This window comes from Carcharodon carcharias, chromosome 6 (genome assembly GCF_017639515.1).
Source record: "Carcharodon carcharias isolate sCarCar2 chromosome 6, sCarCar2.pri, whole genome shotgun sequence".
NCBI classification, from domain to species: Eukaryota; Metazoa; Chordata; class Chondrichthyes; order Lamniformes; family Lamnidae; genus Carcharodon; species Carcharodon carcharias.
The window spans coordinates 50,623,629-50,642,698 of record NC_054472.1 but is presented as its reverse complement, the minus strand read 5'-3'; the positions used below and the strand labels follow the sequence as shown (position 1 = coordinate 50,642,698).

Here is a 19,070-nt window from a genome sequence, read left to right as displayed (position 1 = left end):
GGAATTGAAGACTTAAGAGGATTTGAGCTGATCAGAGAAAGCCAACAAGGATTTGTAAAGAATTGGTCATGTCTAACAAACTTAATTCAATGTTTTGAGGCAGTAACCAAAGTAGCAGATGGCGAATGTCTATATATGTAGTTCATGTGGGCATCCAGAAGGCATTATATAAGGTTCCACAAAAGAGACTGTTAGCTGAAATTAAAGCTCATGGAATTGAAAACCAGGTTAGGAAATTAGTAAGGTAGTGGAAGACAGAGGGTAGGGATAACGGATGTGCACTTGAATTGATAGGAAGTGACTAATGATGTCCTGCAAGGATCTGAGCTGGGACCTTAACTATTCACTATATTTGTTAGAAATTTAGATAACACAAGAGAGCCACAAGTATGACAACACAAAAACTGGTGGCATAGCACGTAGTAGAGGTAGGAACTAAAAATTATAAAAGCAACATTGATAGATTGAGTGAGTAAACTTATGGCAGATGGATTTCAACGAAGCTTACTATGAGATCATCCATTTTGGAGCAAAAAAGGATAATCGGAATGTTTTTCAAATTATTGAAAAGCTAGGAGTCCATGTACATAGATCTTTAAAATAGAATCTGGTACAAAAAAGTAATAATGGAATGTTAGCCTTTATAAATAAAGGGCGAGAATATAAAGGGTAAGAAGTTTTGCTATAGCTTTACAAAGCCTTTGTTAAACCCCATCTAGAATATTGTGTACAATTTCTAGGCACCAAACTCTTGGAAGGATATGCAATGGAGGTTCACCAGAATGTTGCCAAGGTTCCAAGAATTAGATTATGAGGAGAAATTACATAAAGTAGGTCTGTGTTTCTCTGAACATAGAAGGTTAAGGGGAGCTTTGATTGAAGTTTTCAGGATTTTTAAAAGGGTAGATGGAAGCATTTTCTGCTTGTGTGGGATTCTAGAACAAGAGCACCTAATCTTAAAATCTGAGCCAGGCCATTCAGGAAATAAGTCAGGAAATAAGTTAGGAAAATGCTTCACGCAAAGGGTGTCAGAGGTGTGAAGCTCAATTAATAATGTTAAATTGGAGATCAACTGACTTTTATTGAAAAGGGTATAATGAATATGAACCCAAAATAGGTGGATGGAGTTAAGCCACAGGTTAGCCATAATTTCACTGAATGCCAAAACAGGGTGGAGCCCTCAGTGGCCAACAGCTATCCCTATGTTTGTTCCAGTAGAGTATTGTAGGTCTATAATTTACTTTTGGACTGAAGAAGACTTTGTAAAATGGCCAGTTAAATGTGCTGAGAGTGTTAACATATGCTCGATAGCATGCCCTTCAACCAGTGTTATATTTTCTGGAAAATTCATTGACCAAGAATATTATTTGTCAATGACTCTCATTGTACAGGCTCATGGTTCATTTCTTGTACAGTAGATTTCCCAGTGGAGGAGATGAACTGACAGTCTACACAAGATTTTACAAAGACCCCGTATACTGATTTCAGCATTATATTTCGCCAACTTGTGTATGTTGATCTAGAAATTTGCAACCATGGTCCATCAGGATGTGGTCATGCCACATGCATTTGTCTGAGAGGGTGTTCTGGATAATGCCCATTTCAAGTTTTGGGACCCCAGGAATAATAATATTAAGACTTCGGGGCAATACTCACATTAAACTTGTGTATTTGGAGCTTTGATCTGACAGTTTTCCCTTGAGCAATATAACAAGTGTTTCTCCTTTGCGGGAAACTTAATTCAAATTATTATGTAGAAGACATCTAAGCTTCAGGCTCATTATTATTTAAGTAAATTAGTATTAAGGGTAATAAAGACAATCAGTACTGCTAATCTCTTGAAACCAAGATGCTGGTGAATCCCAGCATCAACTGAAGTTTTGAAGAGATCAGCAAGTGATGCCAGCATGAGTTCAGCACCCGGTGAATGGGTATGGCTGAAACTTTGTAGGCTAAGTATGCTGGTGCTTTTCTGGAGAAAGCTTGATCTGAACAACCTGAAAAATGCAAGACAGCTGTCCCTTTAGTGTACCCAAAGCAAACTTGATATCGCAGAATCACTTTTTTAAAAATAGTATTTTAGGTAAAAGTCATAAGGTTCAATAACTGTGAAGCTATCTTGCATAAAATGCTCATCATCAAAACCAGAGCACTTGGACAGTTTTTACGTTTCAGGACACGTGTTAAAACCTGCTACTATCATGACAGTAAATTATGCAACCTATAAATGGTCAATGATGTATAATGGATGACAAGACAAGTAACTGGGTCATCTCCAGTTGAGTCAGTGGGCAGAATTGTTGCAGATTTGCACAAAGTGCAGTAGTGGGAGGGGAAAGTGATAATTTACCCACTGGCCACAATGTCTTCTCACGCTGTATCATCCCAATCCCACTGCATTAATTATGCATTCCCAGGAAACACGGCGTTTTGTTGGTGGGCGGGCTCTCATTCTCCCACCACGCCATAACCTTACCACTTCCTCACGCTGGGCACCATATTTAAAATGCAGTCATATGCACATCTCTCAGTGTTTTCAGCCCAGGACTGCTGCACAGAAGACATGGCCCCGAAAGGCAAGATGACTGCAGCCAACAGGTTTAATGACGCGTCCCTCAAGCATCTTTTGGATGCAGTGGAAGCCCGCTGCGATGTCCTCTATCCCTGCTCTGGCTACAGGATGGGCAGCAACATCACCAATCCAGCTTGGCAGGCAGTGGCTAGCATCAATGTCCTACAAAGGAGGACAGCCGCCTGGTGCCGATAAAGGATGAATGGTCTTCTCCATTCCGCTAGGGAAGACTTTTCTCAGCACTCAAGTCACACACTCACAAACCCATCACACATCCACAGGGATCTCACACCTCCAGGGACAACACCAATAACTCTCATGCACACCCTCACTTCTTCATCAGGCTCATATCCTCTGGAACTCGCATGCTTATCCCATCCATGGCTCTGCTCACCACACAAACATTTCATGCTGTGCCAAGAGTCCTGCTCACACTCTCTCCATCTGTTTTCATGCAGGAGAAGCTGGATCACAACAGCAGTGAGAGCTCCTAGACCAGGCTGGAGTGGATAACATTTAACCCTTCACAATTTGAGGAGCATGCCAACGCACTGACTGGTGAGGACTGCCTGCAACGATGGTGAGGTCAGCGGTGAACACCCACCTGAGGATCCAGCACCATATCATTCCTCCCTCGATGCAAATGTAAGTGCTCTCTCTCCTGCTTTTGACTCTGCTGCCATGCACCAATTACCACTACTTTGGTTCACAGGGAGCTCTGCCAAACAACTGACACCTTCAGCCAGCAAGTCCCTTAGCTCCATCCAAGTCCGCACCTCCAGCCAAGAAGACTCCTCTTCCACTAAAGAACTGGAAGACCTGTCCTACACTTATCTACACCATCTACCAGTGCTGAGAGACACACCTCTGTGGGATTGAGACCTAGAACAGACTCAGGTTCACAATCTGGTCACTGCAAGGACACGTATTCGCAGGAGGAGGAGACAGGTTCAGCCGAGCTCCCGGCATTCGAAGGACTGCTGGGGAAGAGGCACCTGTGAGGTCCGAGTCAGATGACAAGCCTCTGGATTCGGCCTTCCAACTCATCCTGGAGAGTCAACAGAAGGCGGGGGAACATCACGCAGAGCTGTTGGAAGCATTCAACAGAGTGGTACATGAGTCAGAGGAGTGTGCGCGCCTGGTCTCTAATGAACTGGTGCTCACTTTCTCATCCTCTGTCACCACTGAGGGAGCAGCTGGCCCACAGGAGGAGAGCAATAGGAAGCTGGGGCCCCCAAATCCTCAGCTCTTCTGATGACCCAAGCCAAAGTCATCAGAGACAACTGGGCCAATCATTGCACATTCTGTCCCCCCCAGTGCGATGTCAGGGCAACATCTAGAAGGTCTAAGGTGTTTAAAAGTTAAGAAATTCTGATCACAATTGGTTGCACGGGAGAACACATTTTGTCACTTTACAATCTGAAACTATATTCACTTGCACTAACTAATGTGTAATGTTGTCTTTCAGCTTCATTGAATCCTGTCCCTGCATCCACCGCCCCCCCCCCACCACGAGCAGTTCAGCTGCACGCAGCCAGCACATGGTGATTCTGGAGGGAGAAGTGTGTGGGGCAGGGGCTTTCAAAGCCTCGTGCAAGCACTCTCTCATGCACTTGGATCATTCCCACATCACACTCACCTCAATGTCCTGAGCATTTTCAATGCTGCTTGCTGGGGTTCATTTTCAGTTGTCCATCTGAGCTGATCGGCATCTCCACTTACGCACTGATCACACTCCAATGCAGCATCTGTTCCTGCCCATGACTCTCGTTTCACTTTCGATTAGCTAGCATGGGGTGGCTAACATTTTTAGTGTGGTCCCCTGCCCTTTCCCACCCCCCAGCCATCCATTTCCTCTCCCTCAACACTGTTGACCCTCCTTGGCATCACCTTCCACCAGCACCTATCAGCCACAAACCTTTTCTTTTGAGAATGTTCAGGTGAAAGTGCACATTCCTTCCTTCCTGAATTTCCCACCCCCATCCACAATAACCTTCTTGACCTCCTCCCTCCCACCCAAAGGGTCCGTGTCTGCCTCCGAGTCCCCACCAACCACCCTAGCCAACCCTTCTACTGATACCATCGCACCCTCACCCTCCCACCCTACTGCCTCACTCTGCCCTCAGTCATTCTCACCATTCCCTCCTAGCACGCCCACCTTCAGTTTGCTCCCCAGAAAGCAGTCATGGACTGAACAGACCATTCCCCTGCACATTCACCTGGATATCAGCCCATCCTATCTGGACCCCTTCCCTTCTTGGAATCCTTCACAGCCCACCACCCCCCCCACTCTTGGAACACCTTCCTCAACCCATCTTGACTCCTCCCACTGTCCTTACTCCTTCTTTGTTACTGACTCATTGCTTCACCCTTAATTCTTCCTCCCAGTGGACTCCTTCCCCCCACAGAAGTCCTTCCCTCCTCTGAACTCCCCTTACGCCTTCCTCCCTGCTTACACCTACCTCCCCAGTTGCCATATTCTCCCCCTTCCTCCCCCCATACACCTTCTCTATCCTCCAAACCTCACCGCCTCCTACACCTTAGTTCCTCCCTCTCAACCTCACCCTCCCTGACACATTCGTTTCCCCCTTCCCAATCTCACCTCTTTAAGATATCTTCATTTCCCCCACCCGACACCTTCGCTCCCCCACCTCATTTCACCCCATTCCTCCACCCCCCCACCCCCCCCCCCACCCCCCACCCGGCATCCCCGAACAAGCCTTCCTCTCCCAGTCGAACCTAGATCTTCCACCCCCCCCCCCCCCCCCCCCCCCGATACATCTTCCTCTCCCAAACACAGCTGGACCTTCCTCTCCGCCTCCTCGATGATCATCCATTGTGAGCAGACCCTCAACTGTGATTTTCTGTGAGCCGCTTCGCAGCAGAGCCATGTCCATCAGAATCTATCCAGCATGCGATGTACATTCCTCCAGCGTCCCACTGCTGTCAAGCTCCAGCATATTCTGCTCCTCGGATGCCCGCGATGTTATGGTTAGTCCCGAATTCTGCACGTCACACTTATCAAGACGTGTTCTGCACCAGCACATTTTCCCACTGTGGGCGGACAATCCAGTGTAGGGGGGGTGGGGGGAATGATTCCAGCGGGCTGGGCTTATAACGCTATGCAGATGTATTACAATGAGGCTCCCAACGTACAGCAGTGGAAAACACTGCCCACCATTGACAGGCACGGCAGATGATCGCAAACTGGTTTAACAATGTCGTGAAACTGATTTTTGGCCTTCTTACCATATTGTCTGCTCACGCCACCAAACATGCCTAACACCAGCAGGCATGGAAAATTCTGCCCAACGTATTTGGGTGAATGAGCCCCTGGAGAGTGGTTTATGACCTTACAGAGAAAATGCCATTAAAAAGTTTGTAAGCTAATCCTTGAATCAGCTAATGGCATCCTGACTCATGGCGCAGCTGCAACACATAATAAGTCAATGGAAGGGCAACCACAGGCAGCTTGAAGCACTACACCAAGATTCAAGACTTTGCCTTATAAAGTGATGTGGAGGACTCACAGGGGCTCTGATGAAACCCAACCGCTGATAATGAGCAACAGTGTTGGAAGACTTTGTCAGAAATTTGAGCCAACAGTGGTTCAAACATGGAGGCAGGCAGTTAATTTTGATGCATTTAATTGACTAATACTGAAGGGGGTATTGCATGTTCAGTCAAGCTGCGAAATACACTGTTCTGAGGCCATAGCCCTTTGCATGTTACTGGGCTCAATTTTCTGTGCCTGCTGGCATCAGGTATCATGGTGGGCGAGTAGACAATATGGCGGGAAGGTGAAAAATCAGCTTCACAATGCCGTGAAACCAGTTTGCATCATCCGCTCCGCCCGTCAATGGCAGGCTGCGCTTCCCATGACGTATGTCGGGAATTTCATTGTAATACATCTGCATATCATTTTAAGCTTGGAGGGCGGGCGGGGGGAGAGAAGAAGCTCAAGGGGCAGGGAAGGATGACCAGGTGAACATGCAAGGGTGGGATCTTTGGAGTCGATGACTGCCTCCTGGGGAGCAAAATGGTAGGAGGCAATGGTAAGAATGACAGGGGACAGACTGAGCCGGTAGGGTGAGGGTGCAACTGCATCGGTAGAAGGGCTGGCGAGGGTAGTTAGTGGGGACTCAGAGGCAGACACGTAACCCTGGGGGTGGAAATGAGGAAGCTGGAGACGTCAATGTGGTTGGGGGAGGGATTTTCAGGAAGGTAGGGAACTTGCATGTTCACCTGGACATCCCCAAAAGTAAATGGTTCTGGCTGGTAGGTGACAGTGGGGAGGTGAAAGGTGATGCCAGGGGGTGGTCAATAGTGATGGGGGAAAGGACATGCTGACTGGGGGAGGGGAAAGGATGGGGGTGGAGCTAAAGATAAAGATAAAGCATCATGCTTCTAAAACCAAAGGTGAAGGGACACTTGTGTTGGGGCAGGAACAGGTGCTGCATGGGAGTGTGATCAATGGGTGGGTGGAAATGCAGGTGAGCTCAGATGGACAACTGAAAGAGAACCCCAGCAGGCAGCATTGAAAATACCCAGGACATTGAGATGATTGTGATAGAGGAATGATCTGCTTGCGAGGGAATGCTTGCACGAAACTCCGAAATGTCCTGCCATACACACACTTCTTCCTCCAGAATCAGTTGTGGACCAGCTGCATGCAGCTGAACTGGTGGGGGAGGGGTGCAGTGGAAGGACTTGCGAAGCCTGTCAAGGAAGCTGAAAGACACCATTACACATTATTCAGTGAAAGTGAATATATTTTCAGATTATAAAGAGACGAAACGTCTTCACCCATGCAATCAACGGTGCTCAGAATTTCTTAACTTTCTAGGCCTACCACTTCTAGGTACTGCCCTGACATCTGCAGCAGGGGTGGAGACAGCCTGTGCAATGGTTGGCCCTGTTGCCTTTGGCATGAGTCCTCTGGACAGCTGAGGCCTTGGGGGCCCTGGCTTACTTTGGCTGTCCTCCTGTGGGCCAGCTGCTCCCTCTGCGGTGACAGAGGACAAGGTTGAGGGGGTCACAGGCAAAGGGGACTCGGAACAAGAGGAGAGCCTCTGAAATTCCTGAGTGGATGACCCATAAGTGTCCAGCTGCTGGTCCTTCTCCCTTTGTGTGCCCGAATGGCCCTGGCCTTACTCCCTGAGGGGAGGAAGCACCTGCAGGGACGTCGAGGTGCCCCATTTCACTCTGGTGTTGCCACCACAGGAAGTCACATATGGTTGCCGTGATGGAGTGCAGGTCTGCATGCATCTCTGCATTCAGCTGGGCCATGGTATGGCGCCTAGCATCCTTCCCACGGAGCCCACATGTGGGCAGAGAGCAAGCGGACGCACTCCTCCGGCTTGCATGCCACTCTGTTGAGGGCTTCCAACAGCTCTACGTGATGTTCCCCTGCCTTCTGCTGACTCTCCAGAATGTGTCGGAAGGCCGAATGCAAAGGCTTCTCATCTGATTCGGATCTCACAGATACCACATCCACAGCAGTCCTCCAAAAGCCAGGGAGCTTGGCTGAACCTGCTTCCCCTGGCTACAGATATATATCGTTGCGGTGACAACCAGATTGTGAATCCAAGCCTGCTCTAGATCTAGGTCCCACTGAGCTGTGGGTCTCTGTGCTAGTGCAGGGTATTGGTAAGCGTTGTGACAGATCTTCCAGACTGCTTATTTCCAGCTCAATGGAGGTGGTGTCCTCTTGGCTGGAGGTGAAGACCTGGATGAAGCTGAGGGGCAGGCTGGCTGGGGGTGTCGGTCGCTTGGCAGAGCTCCATGTGAACCAAAGTAGAGATAATTAGTGCACAGCAGCAGAGTCCAAAGCAGGAGAGAGCGCACGCTCAGTTGCTTTGAGAGGGATGACGTGGTGCAGGGTCCTCACAAGGGTGTTTGCCGCCAACTTTACTGTCGTCACAGGCATGGTCCACATCCTCACCAGTCAGCACGTTGGCATGTTTCTCCAAATGAGTGAGGGGTCTAATGTGGGCCACTCCACCTACAGTCTGGGAATTCTCCCTGGTATTGTCAGCCACCTTCTCCTGCATGAAAACAGATGGAGAAAGTGTGGGCAGGATGCATGACACTCCATGGAATGTCTGTGTGATGGGTGGAGCCGTGGATGGGATGAGGACATGAGTTCCAGAGGATATGAGCCTGATGGAAATGTGAGGTGCAAGAGAGTGTTAGTGGTGTTGTCTCTTGAGGTATAAAACCCCTGTGGATGTGTGATGAGTTTGTGTGTGAGAGGGTTGAAAGTGATGAGAAGCGTGACTTACCCTGGTGGAACGGATAAGACCATTCATTCTCTTTCGGCACTGGGTGGCTGTCCTCTTTTACGTTGGCTCTGACCACCGCCTTTTATGCTGAGTTTGTCACCTTGCTTGCTGGCCTTCGCCCAGAGCAGGGGTAAAGGACATCATGGCAGGCCTCCACAGATTCTGAAAGGAATTCCAGTTATGTGTCACTGAATCGGGGGGACTGCAGTTTTCTTGCCTTTCAGGGCCACGTCTTCTGTGCAGCAGTCCTAGACTGGAAGCACAGATGTGTGTGTGCAACTGCAGTTTAATATGGCACCTCGCATGAGGAGATGGTGTGGCGGGCGAATCGAAGGCTGCCTGCCAACAAAATGGCATGTTTCCCGGGAATGCATGATTGATGAGACAGATTGGGACAATACGGCATGAAAAGCCGCCATTGTGGCCAGTGGGTAAAACATTCCTTTTCCTGCCTGCTACTGCACCTAGTGCAAATCTGGGATGATTCCGCCCTTGTTTTAAGGAAGAAGAATATTGTACATAAACACATATTTATGAATTAAGATATTCCAAAGTACTCCATGGTATATAAATTAATTTTAAGTTTAGTTTTTGTTGTTTTGTAGGCAAATGCAGCATACAATTTCTGCAAGGTCCAAAAATAGCAATAAAGTGAACACCGGTTAATCAGTTTTTGGTGCTGTTGATTGAGAGATGAATGTTTGTCAGGAAGCCAGAAGAATTCCCCATAACTTCTTGAAATAGGGTATGGGATGCTCTATGTTATCTGAGGAGATGCACAGGATCTTGGTTTCATGTCTCATCCAAATGGTAACACCTCCAACGATGCAGCACAACCTCAGTACTGCAAAGCGTCAGCCTAGGTTATGCAAATGACTCCTGAAGTGCAGCTTGAAACAATCGTCTTCAAACTCAGGCATCGGGGAGTCTTGGTTTTTGCCTGTTTTATTTTCTCTCCCTATGGCCATTCATGGTGACCCTATTGCTGGCCTACAACATAAAAAGCAAAGGTGGCTTTTCTTTCTTTTATGTGCTTGTAATGAAAAGAACTACCTAGCATGTATTGAAAATCTGGGCATGGCAGACTTGCTAAATATTTAATTTGTATCGGTCTTCACAATAGAGGATGAGGAAACAAGAGAAACTTACCAGATATGCATCAGTAAAAAACGGTAATGGAAAGAGAAATGAAAAAGAAGATGGATTTATTTTTAATCCTATGTTTCCCTCCCCCCCCCCCAGAATATTAAAAGTAGTGGGTGGGGCAATTATACATGTTCTTGTCATGATCTTACAAAACTCTTGATTCAGGAATGGTCCCCTTGGATTGGAAATTTGCTAACGCTGCTTCATTTTTAAGGAGGATAAGTTAGGAAATTATAGGCCTATTCTAATATCTGTTGCAAGGAAGTTACTAGAGTTAGTCATTAAGAACAGTGACTGAGCACTTGGTCAAATAAGAACTGATCAGGAAGTATCAATGGATTTGTAACAGGCACGTCATGTGGAACAAACCTAGCTGAATTTTTTGAGGATGTAACCAACAGGGTGGATAAGTGATGATGAACAAAAATGACATACATGGAATTGGAGACATCCTGTTGGTATGGGTAGGATTTTGATGAAGAGATAAGAAACAGTGAGCAGTGATATGCACTCAACTTGTTAGGATATGATGACTGGTGTCCTCCAAGAATCTGTACTGGGGCCTTAGCTTTTCACCATATTTAGAAGTGACTTGGTTAAAGGAATAGAGAACCCTAAATCTAAGTTTGCTGAAGATACTAAATTAAATTGCACAGTAAATAGGATGGTGAGAGCAGAAAATTGCTGAGGAGCATTGAGAGGTTAAATGACTGGGCCAAATATGGCGAATGGAGTTCAATACAGGAACGTGTGAGGTCATCCACTTTGAACCTTAGAAGGATAGATCAGGATATTTTTTAAAATGCGAACTGTGAAGCAACACAGAGATTTAGCAATTAAGTACAATAATAACTAAAAGCTTGTGGACAGATCCAAAAATGAAAAAGGTGAATGGAATGTGTTTTTTTTAATCTCAAGAGGGTTGGAATACAAGGATTGGAAGTTAGACTACATTCGTGTAAAGCACTGGTTGGAACACATTTAGAATACCGTGCTCAGTATTGGGCAGTGCATCTCAGGAAAGATATACTGACCCTCGATGCGGCGCATCACAGATTCACAAGGGCTAAGAGAATTAAACGGTAGTAACAGATTGCATAGGCTTAACTTGTATTCCTTTTTGGTATGGGAAATTAAAAGGAGATTTCATTGCAGTGTTGAAGATGATTAAAGTATTTGATGGGCTAGAGAGAGAAACTATTTCCTTTGGTGGGGGAGCATAGCATAAAATTTGAGCTAGATTGTTCAGAGGTGACATCAGGAAGCACTTCTTCATGCAAAAGACAGTGGAAATATGGAACTCTGTCCTAAAAATCTCTTGAGCCAAGCTCAATTTAAAATTTCATAATTGAGACAGTACCTTTGCCTAACAAAATCTAAGGATTATGAAACTAAGGCAGTCAGATGGAATTAGGGTACACATCAGCCATTATCCAATCAGATGACTGACTAGGCTTGAGGGGATGAATGGCCTATTATTGTTCATATGTTGTGGAAGCTGAAGCTGTTGACAATGTCAGCATCTAAGACTCCTGGAAAAGTTTAATAAATATACCTGGACAGTCTGTATCAAATAACTGCCCATCTAATCTAGCCACACCTGCAGAGAAACTGGAAACTTTTACTCAATGCTTAGCAACACAGGACATTGAATGATAAATAAATTGTCATTTTTATACATAGCTGATACAATGTGATTTCTGACTCAAATATTCAGATAACCTGGGAAAAAGTAATGGAAGTGATGCAGAGGATGCCAGGTATACTGCACACCTGTTATAAGGAACAAAGCAGAGCAATGTCAAACTGGGCTACAGAGAAATAATCTTGACCTTTACATCACTTTTTCAACACAAATATCAATTTCAAAATGATGCTGGTCCTAATCAGGTTAAACTTAAATTAAGCAAGGAACTTAACTATTTGTTGTGATCACACATAAAACTGTCCTGCTGGTCCTTGTTAACATTTTAAGTTAACTTAATATTTTTTTAATTTCATTCATGGGATGTGGGCTTCGCTGGCTGGACCAGCATTTATGGCCCTTCCCTAGTTCCCCTTGAGAAGGTGATGGTGAGCAGCCATCTTGAACCGCTGCAGTCCATATGGTGCAGGTACACCCACAGTGCTGTTAGGGAGCAAGTTCCAGGATTTTGACCAAGCGACAGTGAAGAAACGGCGATATATTCCCAAGTCAGGATGGTGAGTGACTTGAAGGGGAACTTCCAGGAGGTGGTGTTCCTATTTGTCTGCTGCCCTTGTCCTTCTAAATGGTAGTGGCTGTGGGTTTGGAAGGTGATGTCCAAGAAGCCTTGGCAAATTCCTGCAGTGCATCTTATAAATAGTTGACACTCCTGCGACTGTGCTTTGGTGGTAGAGGGAGTGAATGTTTGTGAATGTGGTGCCAATCAAGTGGGCTGCTGTGTCCTGGATGGTGTCAAGCTACTTGAGTGTTGTGGGAGCTGCACTCATCCAGGCAAGTAGGGAGTATTCCATCACATTCCTGACTTGTGCCTTGAAGATGATGGACAGGCTTTGGGGAGTCAGAAGGTAAATTACTCATCGCAGGATTCCTAGCCTCTGAACTGTTCTTGTAGCCACAATATTTTTATGGCTAGTCCAGTTCAGTTTCTGGTCAATGGTAACCCCCAGGATGTTGATAGTGGGGGATTCAGTGATGGTAATGCCATTCAATATTAAGGGGCGATGGTTAGATTCTCTCTTGTTAGAGATGGTCATTGCCTGGCACTTGTGTGGCGTGAATGCTGCTCGCCACTTGTCAGCCCAAACGGTAACCTCCAGGATGTTGATAGTGGGGGATTCAGTGATGGTAATGCCATTCAATATCAAGGGGCGATGGTTAGATTCTCTCTTGTTGGAGATGGTCATTGCCTGGCACTTGTGTGGCGTGAATGCTGCTCGCCACTTGTCAGCCCAAGCAATATGCAAGTTATCAACTTATTCCCATCTAAATATGAACAGATTTTGATAGCATTTTGAAGTTTGCAGTGATTTTAGTAATTAGAGAACAAAGTTAATTTATTCCACAACAGCTATGAGAGAAATAACAGTGAAAGCAAAGTGGATTAGTGCAAAACAAAAACAGAATTACCTGGAAAAACTTAGCAGGTCTGGCAGCATCGGCAGAGAAGAAAAGAGTTGATGTTTCGAGTCCTCATGACCCTTCAACAGAACTGATGAACAGTTCTGTTGAAGGGTCATGAGGACTCGAAACGTCAACTCTTCTTTTCCGCCGATGCTGCCAGACCTGCTGAGTTTTTCCAGGTAATTCTGTTTTTGTTTTGGATTTCCAGCATCCGCAGTTTTTTTTGTTTTTATCTCTGGATTAGTGTACACTGGTGAGTTTGTATTGGCTACAGATTGAAAATAAGGAACAGAGCATCCAGTCCAAAACCATTTTAAATAGAAAAGTTGAGGTGAGCAGCATAACAAGGACAGCAACAGGAAAATGCACAGCAGAACAGGACAAAGGAAAAGGAAGAAGAAAAATAGAAAAACAGCGAGAGAAAAATAAGTCAGACAAATAAAGGATGGTAAATGAGATTAAAGGATAAAGCAAAAGCCTTACTGAGGACAAATGAGTAAGTAAAGGACTTGAAAACAAGTAAAGGAAAAATTATTTTTTGTGGGCCATTGGTAGTCCAGTTTATTTCCCCAAGTGCAAATTTGTGGGAGATAGCACATGAAGTACAGTATTGTGGATCAGTAAAGCAAACGTAGTAAATGTTTAAGTTATGCTAATAAGAATGTTCCCTTTTTTACTTTTTAAATTAATTTATGGGATGTGGGCATGGCCAACATTTATTGTCCTTCCCTAATTGTCCTTGAACAGGTGGTGGTGAGCTGCTTTCTTGAACTGCTACAGTCCATGTGGTGTAGGTACACCCACTGTGCTGTTCGGGAGGGAGCTCCAGGATGTTGACCCAGCGAAGTGAAGGAACGGCGATATATTTCCAAGTCAGGATGGTGAGTGACTTGGAGGGGAACTTCCAGGTGGTGGTGTTCCCATGTGCCTGCTGTCCTTATCCTTCTAGATGGTTGCAGTTGTGGGATTGGAAGGTACTGTTGAAGGAACTTTGGTGAGTTGCTGCAGTGCATCTTGCAGATGTACACTCTGCTGCCGATATTCATCGGTGGTGGAGGGAGTCAATGTTTGTGGATGAGGTACCAATCAAGTGGCCTGCTTTGTCCTGGACAGTGTCAAGTTTCTTGAGTGTTGTTGGGGCTGCACTCATCCGGACAAGTGCTGAGTATTCCATCACACTCCCAATTGTGCCCTGTACATGGTGGACAGACTTTGAGGAATCAGGAGGTGAGTTACTCGCCACAGGATTCCTAGTCTCTGGCTTGCTCTTGTAGACACAGTATTTACATGGCTGATCCAGTTCAATTTCTGGGCAATTGAATCCCCCACTATAAACACCCTGGGGGTTGCTGTGATGGCGATGCCTTTGAATGCCTTGCTGGAGACAGTAATTGCCTGGAACTTGTGTGTCGCTAATTTTACTTGCCACTTGTCAGCCACAGCCTGAATATTGTTCAGGTCTTGCTGCATTTGGACATGGACTGCTTCAGTATCTGAGGAGTTGCGAATGGTGCTGAAGATTGTTGGGCCCAAGACACTATCCTAAGGAATTCCTGCAGTGATGTCCTGGAACTGAGATGATTGACCTCCAACAACCACAACCATCTTCCTTTGTGCTAGGTATGATTCCAACCAGTGAAGAGTTATCCCCCTGATTCCCATTGACTCCAGTTTTTCAAGGGCTCCTTGATGCCACACTTGATCAAATGCGGCCTTGATGTCAAGGGCAATCACTCTCACCTCACCTCTGGAGTTCAGCCCTTTTGTTCATGTTTGAACCAAGGCTGTAATGAGGTCAGAAGCTGAGTGACCCTGTCCCCAACCTGGGACCTAAGAGATCAAATTGCACAATATGCATGAATAAAAACGACAAGGGTGGGGGTTAAACACCGTTCAGAGTCTATATTTCAGTTTTATTTCTGATATTTTAAACACAAGACTAACCTCTTGATGCACCTCCGCTTGCGACTGACCATTTAGCAGGAAAGGCACGGCTGAAAAGAAACAAAAATAGCTTACATCAACCTGGACAGGGAACACAAATGAACACAGTGTTTGGCACATGGCCCCTTCACCTCATAATACATGTTCTATTAAATGCTTTTATAAAATAAACCCAAAATAACTCCCATTAGTTAAGCAATATCTTATGGCCTCCATCTTTGACATATTATCAGTGTATTATTTTTCATCATTGACTCTTGGCATCCAGCGCCCTCTGCTAATCACTACTTTAACTGATTTGTGATGGTTGCTAGATTGTCATAAAGCTGGATAGGTTGAATTCTATTTTTATTGCATGAGATTTCAGAATTCCAACTTTTAGGGATTGAATTTTGACACTTCATTTCTCCATGAACATCACAAATTGGTGTTCTTCAACATTCTGTCACTTGGGTGTCCTGAAGTTCAGGAAGACTAAGGAGGTGGGGCAGTGTCTGGTCGTGATGATTGTGGGGGATGGACGAAGGGGGAGGAGGGACAGGGAGAGAGTAGGCTATCAAGAACAAAATTGCTGTTGGTCTCTTTTGCATGAAAAGGTTGCATTACTGCCTCCCTATCAACCTCCAATGTGACCCATCCATAGCTTCTTTAACGACTGCAATACTCCCTGTGCCTAACCTCAGCTAGTTAGGGTCGAGGTAACATTTTCACCTGTTATATTGTTTCTAGACAAACAGCCTATCCCAAAAACTAATGGACAGATTTCAGATTTCAACATGCAGAAACTTGGTATACAGATAGGGTATGGCCCAAGGAAGAACTGATTTGTTTTTGGCAAAGGGGTAGATGTGGATCCTGGAATATTTTAAAGGATGCATTAACATTGGAAGATGAGGAAAACTGGTTCTTTTTTAAAGAACGTTGTGGGTTGTTTTATTTAGAATGTTGCTGATTGCTTTAGAATCTTGCGGATCACCTCAGGTGCTTTGGTGGAATTTGTCACAGCCATCAAAATGTGAGCAGTTTTCAGAGCAAGTTGTTGAATGCGGACTGGCCTGAAACCTCCTCAACTTTGGAAGCTGTTAATAAAGATATTTCTCTTTGCTGCTTTGTAGTTACAGAGCATCAACCAGGCAGGGAAAAGCCCCAAGTGACTGTAATAATATTGAACTAACACAGCTTGGAGGAGCTATGTGCTCTACTGAGTGCCCTCTTCACCTGTTCTTATCTGCATTTTATTGCTTTAAGGCATTTAACCTTAAAGTTTCTGTTTATTTCTAAAATAATGGAAATAAATCACTTGTTGGAGCTGTGCAGTTTACTTACATGCATAAGGAGAAAAGAAATCAAAGATTTAGCACACTATAAGCTAATTAACTAACATACACTGTTTTAACAAACAAATTTCAAGAAGCAAACCAAAATCAACGCAGGAAATACCCAATTATTATTCCGTTTTCAAGTTTTTATAAACAAACATTTCTTTTAACTTCAAAACTGTTCAGGAAATATTACTTTTAAAACAGGATTTTAAAAAGTAATAAACACTGATTCAATTTCCATAAATCCTATAAATGTGTTTTCTTCTCTAGCCATCAGTAACGAAGCCAGTGCAGTTTACCAATGAAACTTAAACAAATGCCAGATAATAAATAAGTGATTTTGTAATTTCACTCAAGACGTTTCAGGAAAACCAAGTGCCCTCAAATCCTCACATAAGGAGACAAACCCTTCTACATTTCCAGGTCCCACTGATCCACAGAGTGCATGCTGGAAAATTCTGCTAACGCATGCCCAAACTGCAAGATTCTAAGTAAGAGCTCTCTCCATTTGCTGTGACATAAAATGTCTCATCAAATGCCAGGCTTTTGAAAGAAATGGGAACAGTAGTCCAGTCAGCCCCTCAAGCATTCTTCTCATTCATTCAGAATATGGCTGATCTGCATCCCAACTCCATTTATCTGTCTTCTTTCCATATAACTTGATACCCTTAACTAATAAAAATCTGTTGCTCTCAGTCTTGAAAACAGCTATTAATTCAGCATCCATAGCCTTTTGGGATCCAAGTTCCAGGTGCCCACTACCTTTAACCTGAAAAGGTGTCTCTCGATTTCACTCCTGAATGGCATAACGCTAATTTCAAGCTTATGCGCTCCTCTTCTAGATTCCCCCATCAATGGAAATAGTTTGTGTGTATCGACTCCATTGAATTCCAACATCATTTTATACCCCTTGATCAAATCAGCCCTCAACCTTCTAAGCTCAAGCAAACAGAAGCAGAATTTCTTCAATACATCCAAAACAGTGGAGGCTGCATTTGTCAACCACAATGTTAGATTAATAAACAAATGCAGTGGCACTGTTAAGTAGCGGAAGGTGTATTTTGCGAGCACTCTGCATAGAATGTGTAACCTGATCCAGTCATTGGTAGGCAGGCTGCAGAGTGGAGTGGCTTTGCTGTACATTATCTGAGCTCATAAACATTACTGCTGTGCTTTGTCTGAAGTCAATGTCTGAAGTCAACAACACAGAGGTTGATAGCATACAATGCAAGCACTTTGAGTACAGACAAGGCAAAACATCAATACTCCAGGAGTTCGAATAACGCACAACGGTAACATTCACCAAGTGATAATATGGAAGCAACATGCAGTGCTTACTGTAGAGCAGGAGAACTACTCTAGTGTTCATGGGTTAACACATAACACAGTACTGGCATTCTCGAATTCAGACAAGGCACAGCATTCAAACTCCTGAGCTCAAATAATGCACAGCACTAATATTCACCAAGTGCTAATACTGAAGGTGGCAGTTATGAAGTAGTAGCAGTATAGCAGCCAAACTGCTCTAATGCCAATGTACAAGTGACCAGCAAAAACATGCATCCAAAGCAGCTGACTGGAACAGGGTGGAATGGTTTCCTATTTCTCTCTTTTATGAGGAAGGAGTTCAGTGAGGTTAAGTTGGAATGCGCTAAATTTGGCACTTCAGACAATCATCAGATTGGGCACACTTTTGCACTCTATCTAAAGCAGAATTTGTTCTAAGGCGGATGTAACATTAGATGAAAGAGTTCTGATGAAAGGTCACAGACCTGATACATTGACTGTTTCTTCTCTCCACAGATACTGCAAGACCTCCGAAACATTTCCAGCATTTTCTGTCTTTATTTCAGATTTCCAGAATCCACAATATTTTGGTTTGGCGCATAATCTGAGTGATTTTTTTTGTTCACAAGTTGTGGGCATCGCTGGCTAGGTCAGCATTTATTGCCTTTCCCTAATTGCTGTTGAGAAGGTGATGGTGGGCCACCTTCTTGAACTGCTACAGTCCATGTGATGTTGGCAAACCCACAGTGCTGTTAGGCAGGGAGTTCCAGGATTTTGACCCAGTGACAGTGAAGGAATGGCGACATAGTTTCAAGTCAGCGCAGTGAGTGGCCGGGAGAGGAACTCCCAGGTGGTGGTGCGAACATGCCCATTCCTGACCTTATGATGGAGGGATGATCATTGATGAAGCAGCTGAAGATGGTTGGGCTTAGGACAGTACCCTGAGGAACTCCTACGGCAATGTCTTGGGACTGAGATGATTGACCTCCAACAACCACAACCATTTTCTATTTCATTTCAGAGACATGGTTGCAAGGTGACCGATGCTGGGAGATAAATATTGAAGGGTAATGGACATTTCGGAAGGACAAGAAGCTGGTGGGGTAATTCTGCCAATTAAGGATGACATTGGTACAGTCGTGAGAGATGACCTTAATTAAAAGATCAAGACGTAGGATCAATATGCACCATTGTGAAGATGGATGTTATTTTTTTTTTATATTTTTGGGAATATGGTGGTATTCTGTCAATAAAGCTGTGTGTGTCCATGATTAAAGCGGGGGAAGGTTAAAAAAGACAGCTTGTCTGTGCGAAATGAGGGATGAAAGGTAAAGGTGCTAGATACATGCATTTGTAATGAGAAGCTATGGTGAAGTTGATTATATGAGTAAATAGGTTGTATTTTAAAA

At 44.7% G+C, this 19,070-nt stretch overlaps 1 protein-coding gene across 15 annotated transcripts in view; it reads right to left on the bottom strand.

The window, feature by feature from the left end:
- Positions 1–19,070, bottom strand: part of clasp2 (cytoplasmic linker associated protein 2) — a 557,389-nt gene that overhangs the window by 241,167 nt on the left and 297,152 nt on the right. For all 15 annotated transcript variants that reach the window (XM_041189359.1, XM_041189360.1, XM_041189361.1 and 12 more), the window contains one exon: positions 15,053–15,102. In XM_041189359.1, coding sequence (XP_041045293.1) covers positions 15,053–15,102 — 50 coding nt within the window. The remainder of the gene's footprint in view (positions 1–15,052; positions 15,103–19,070) is intronic.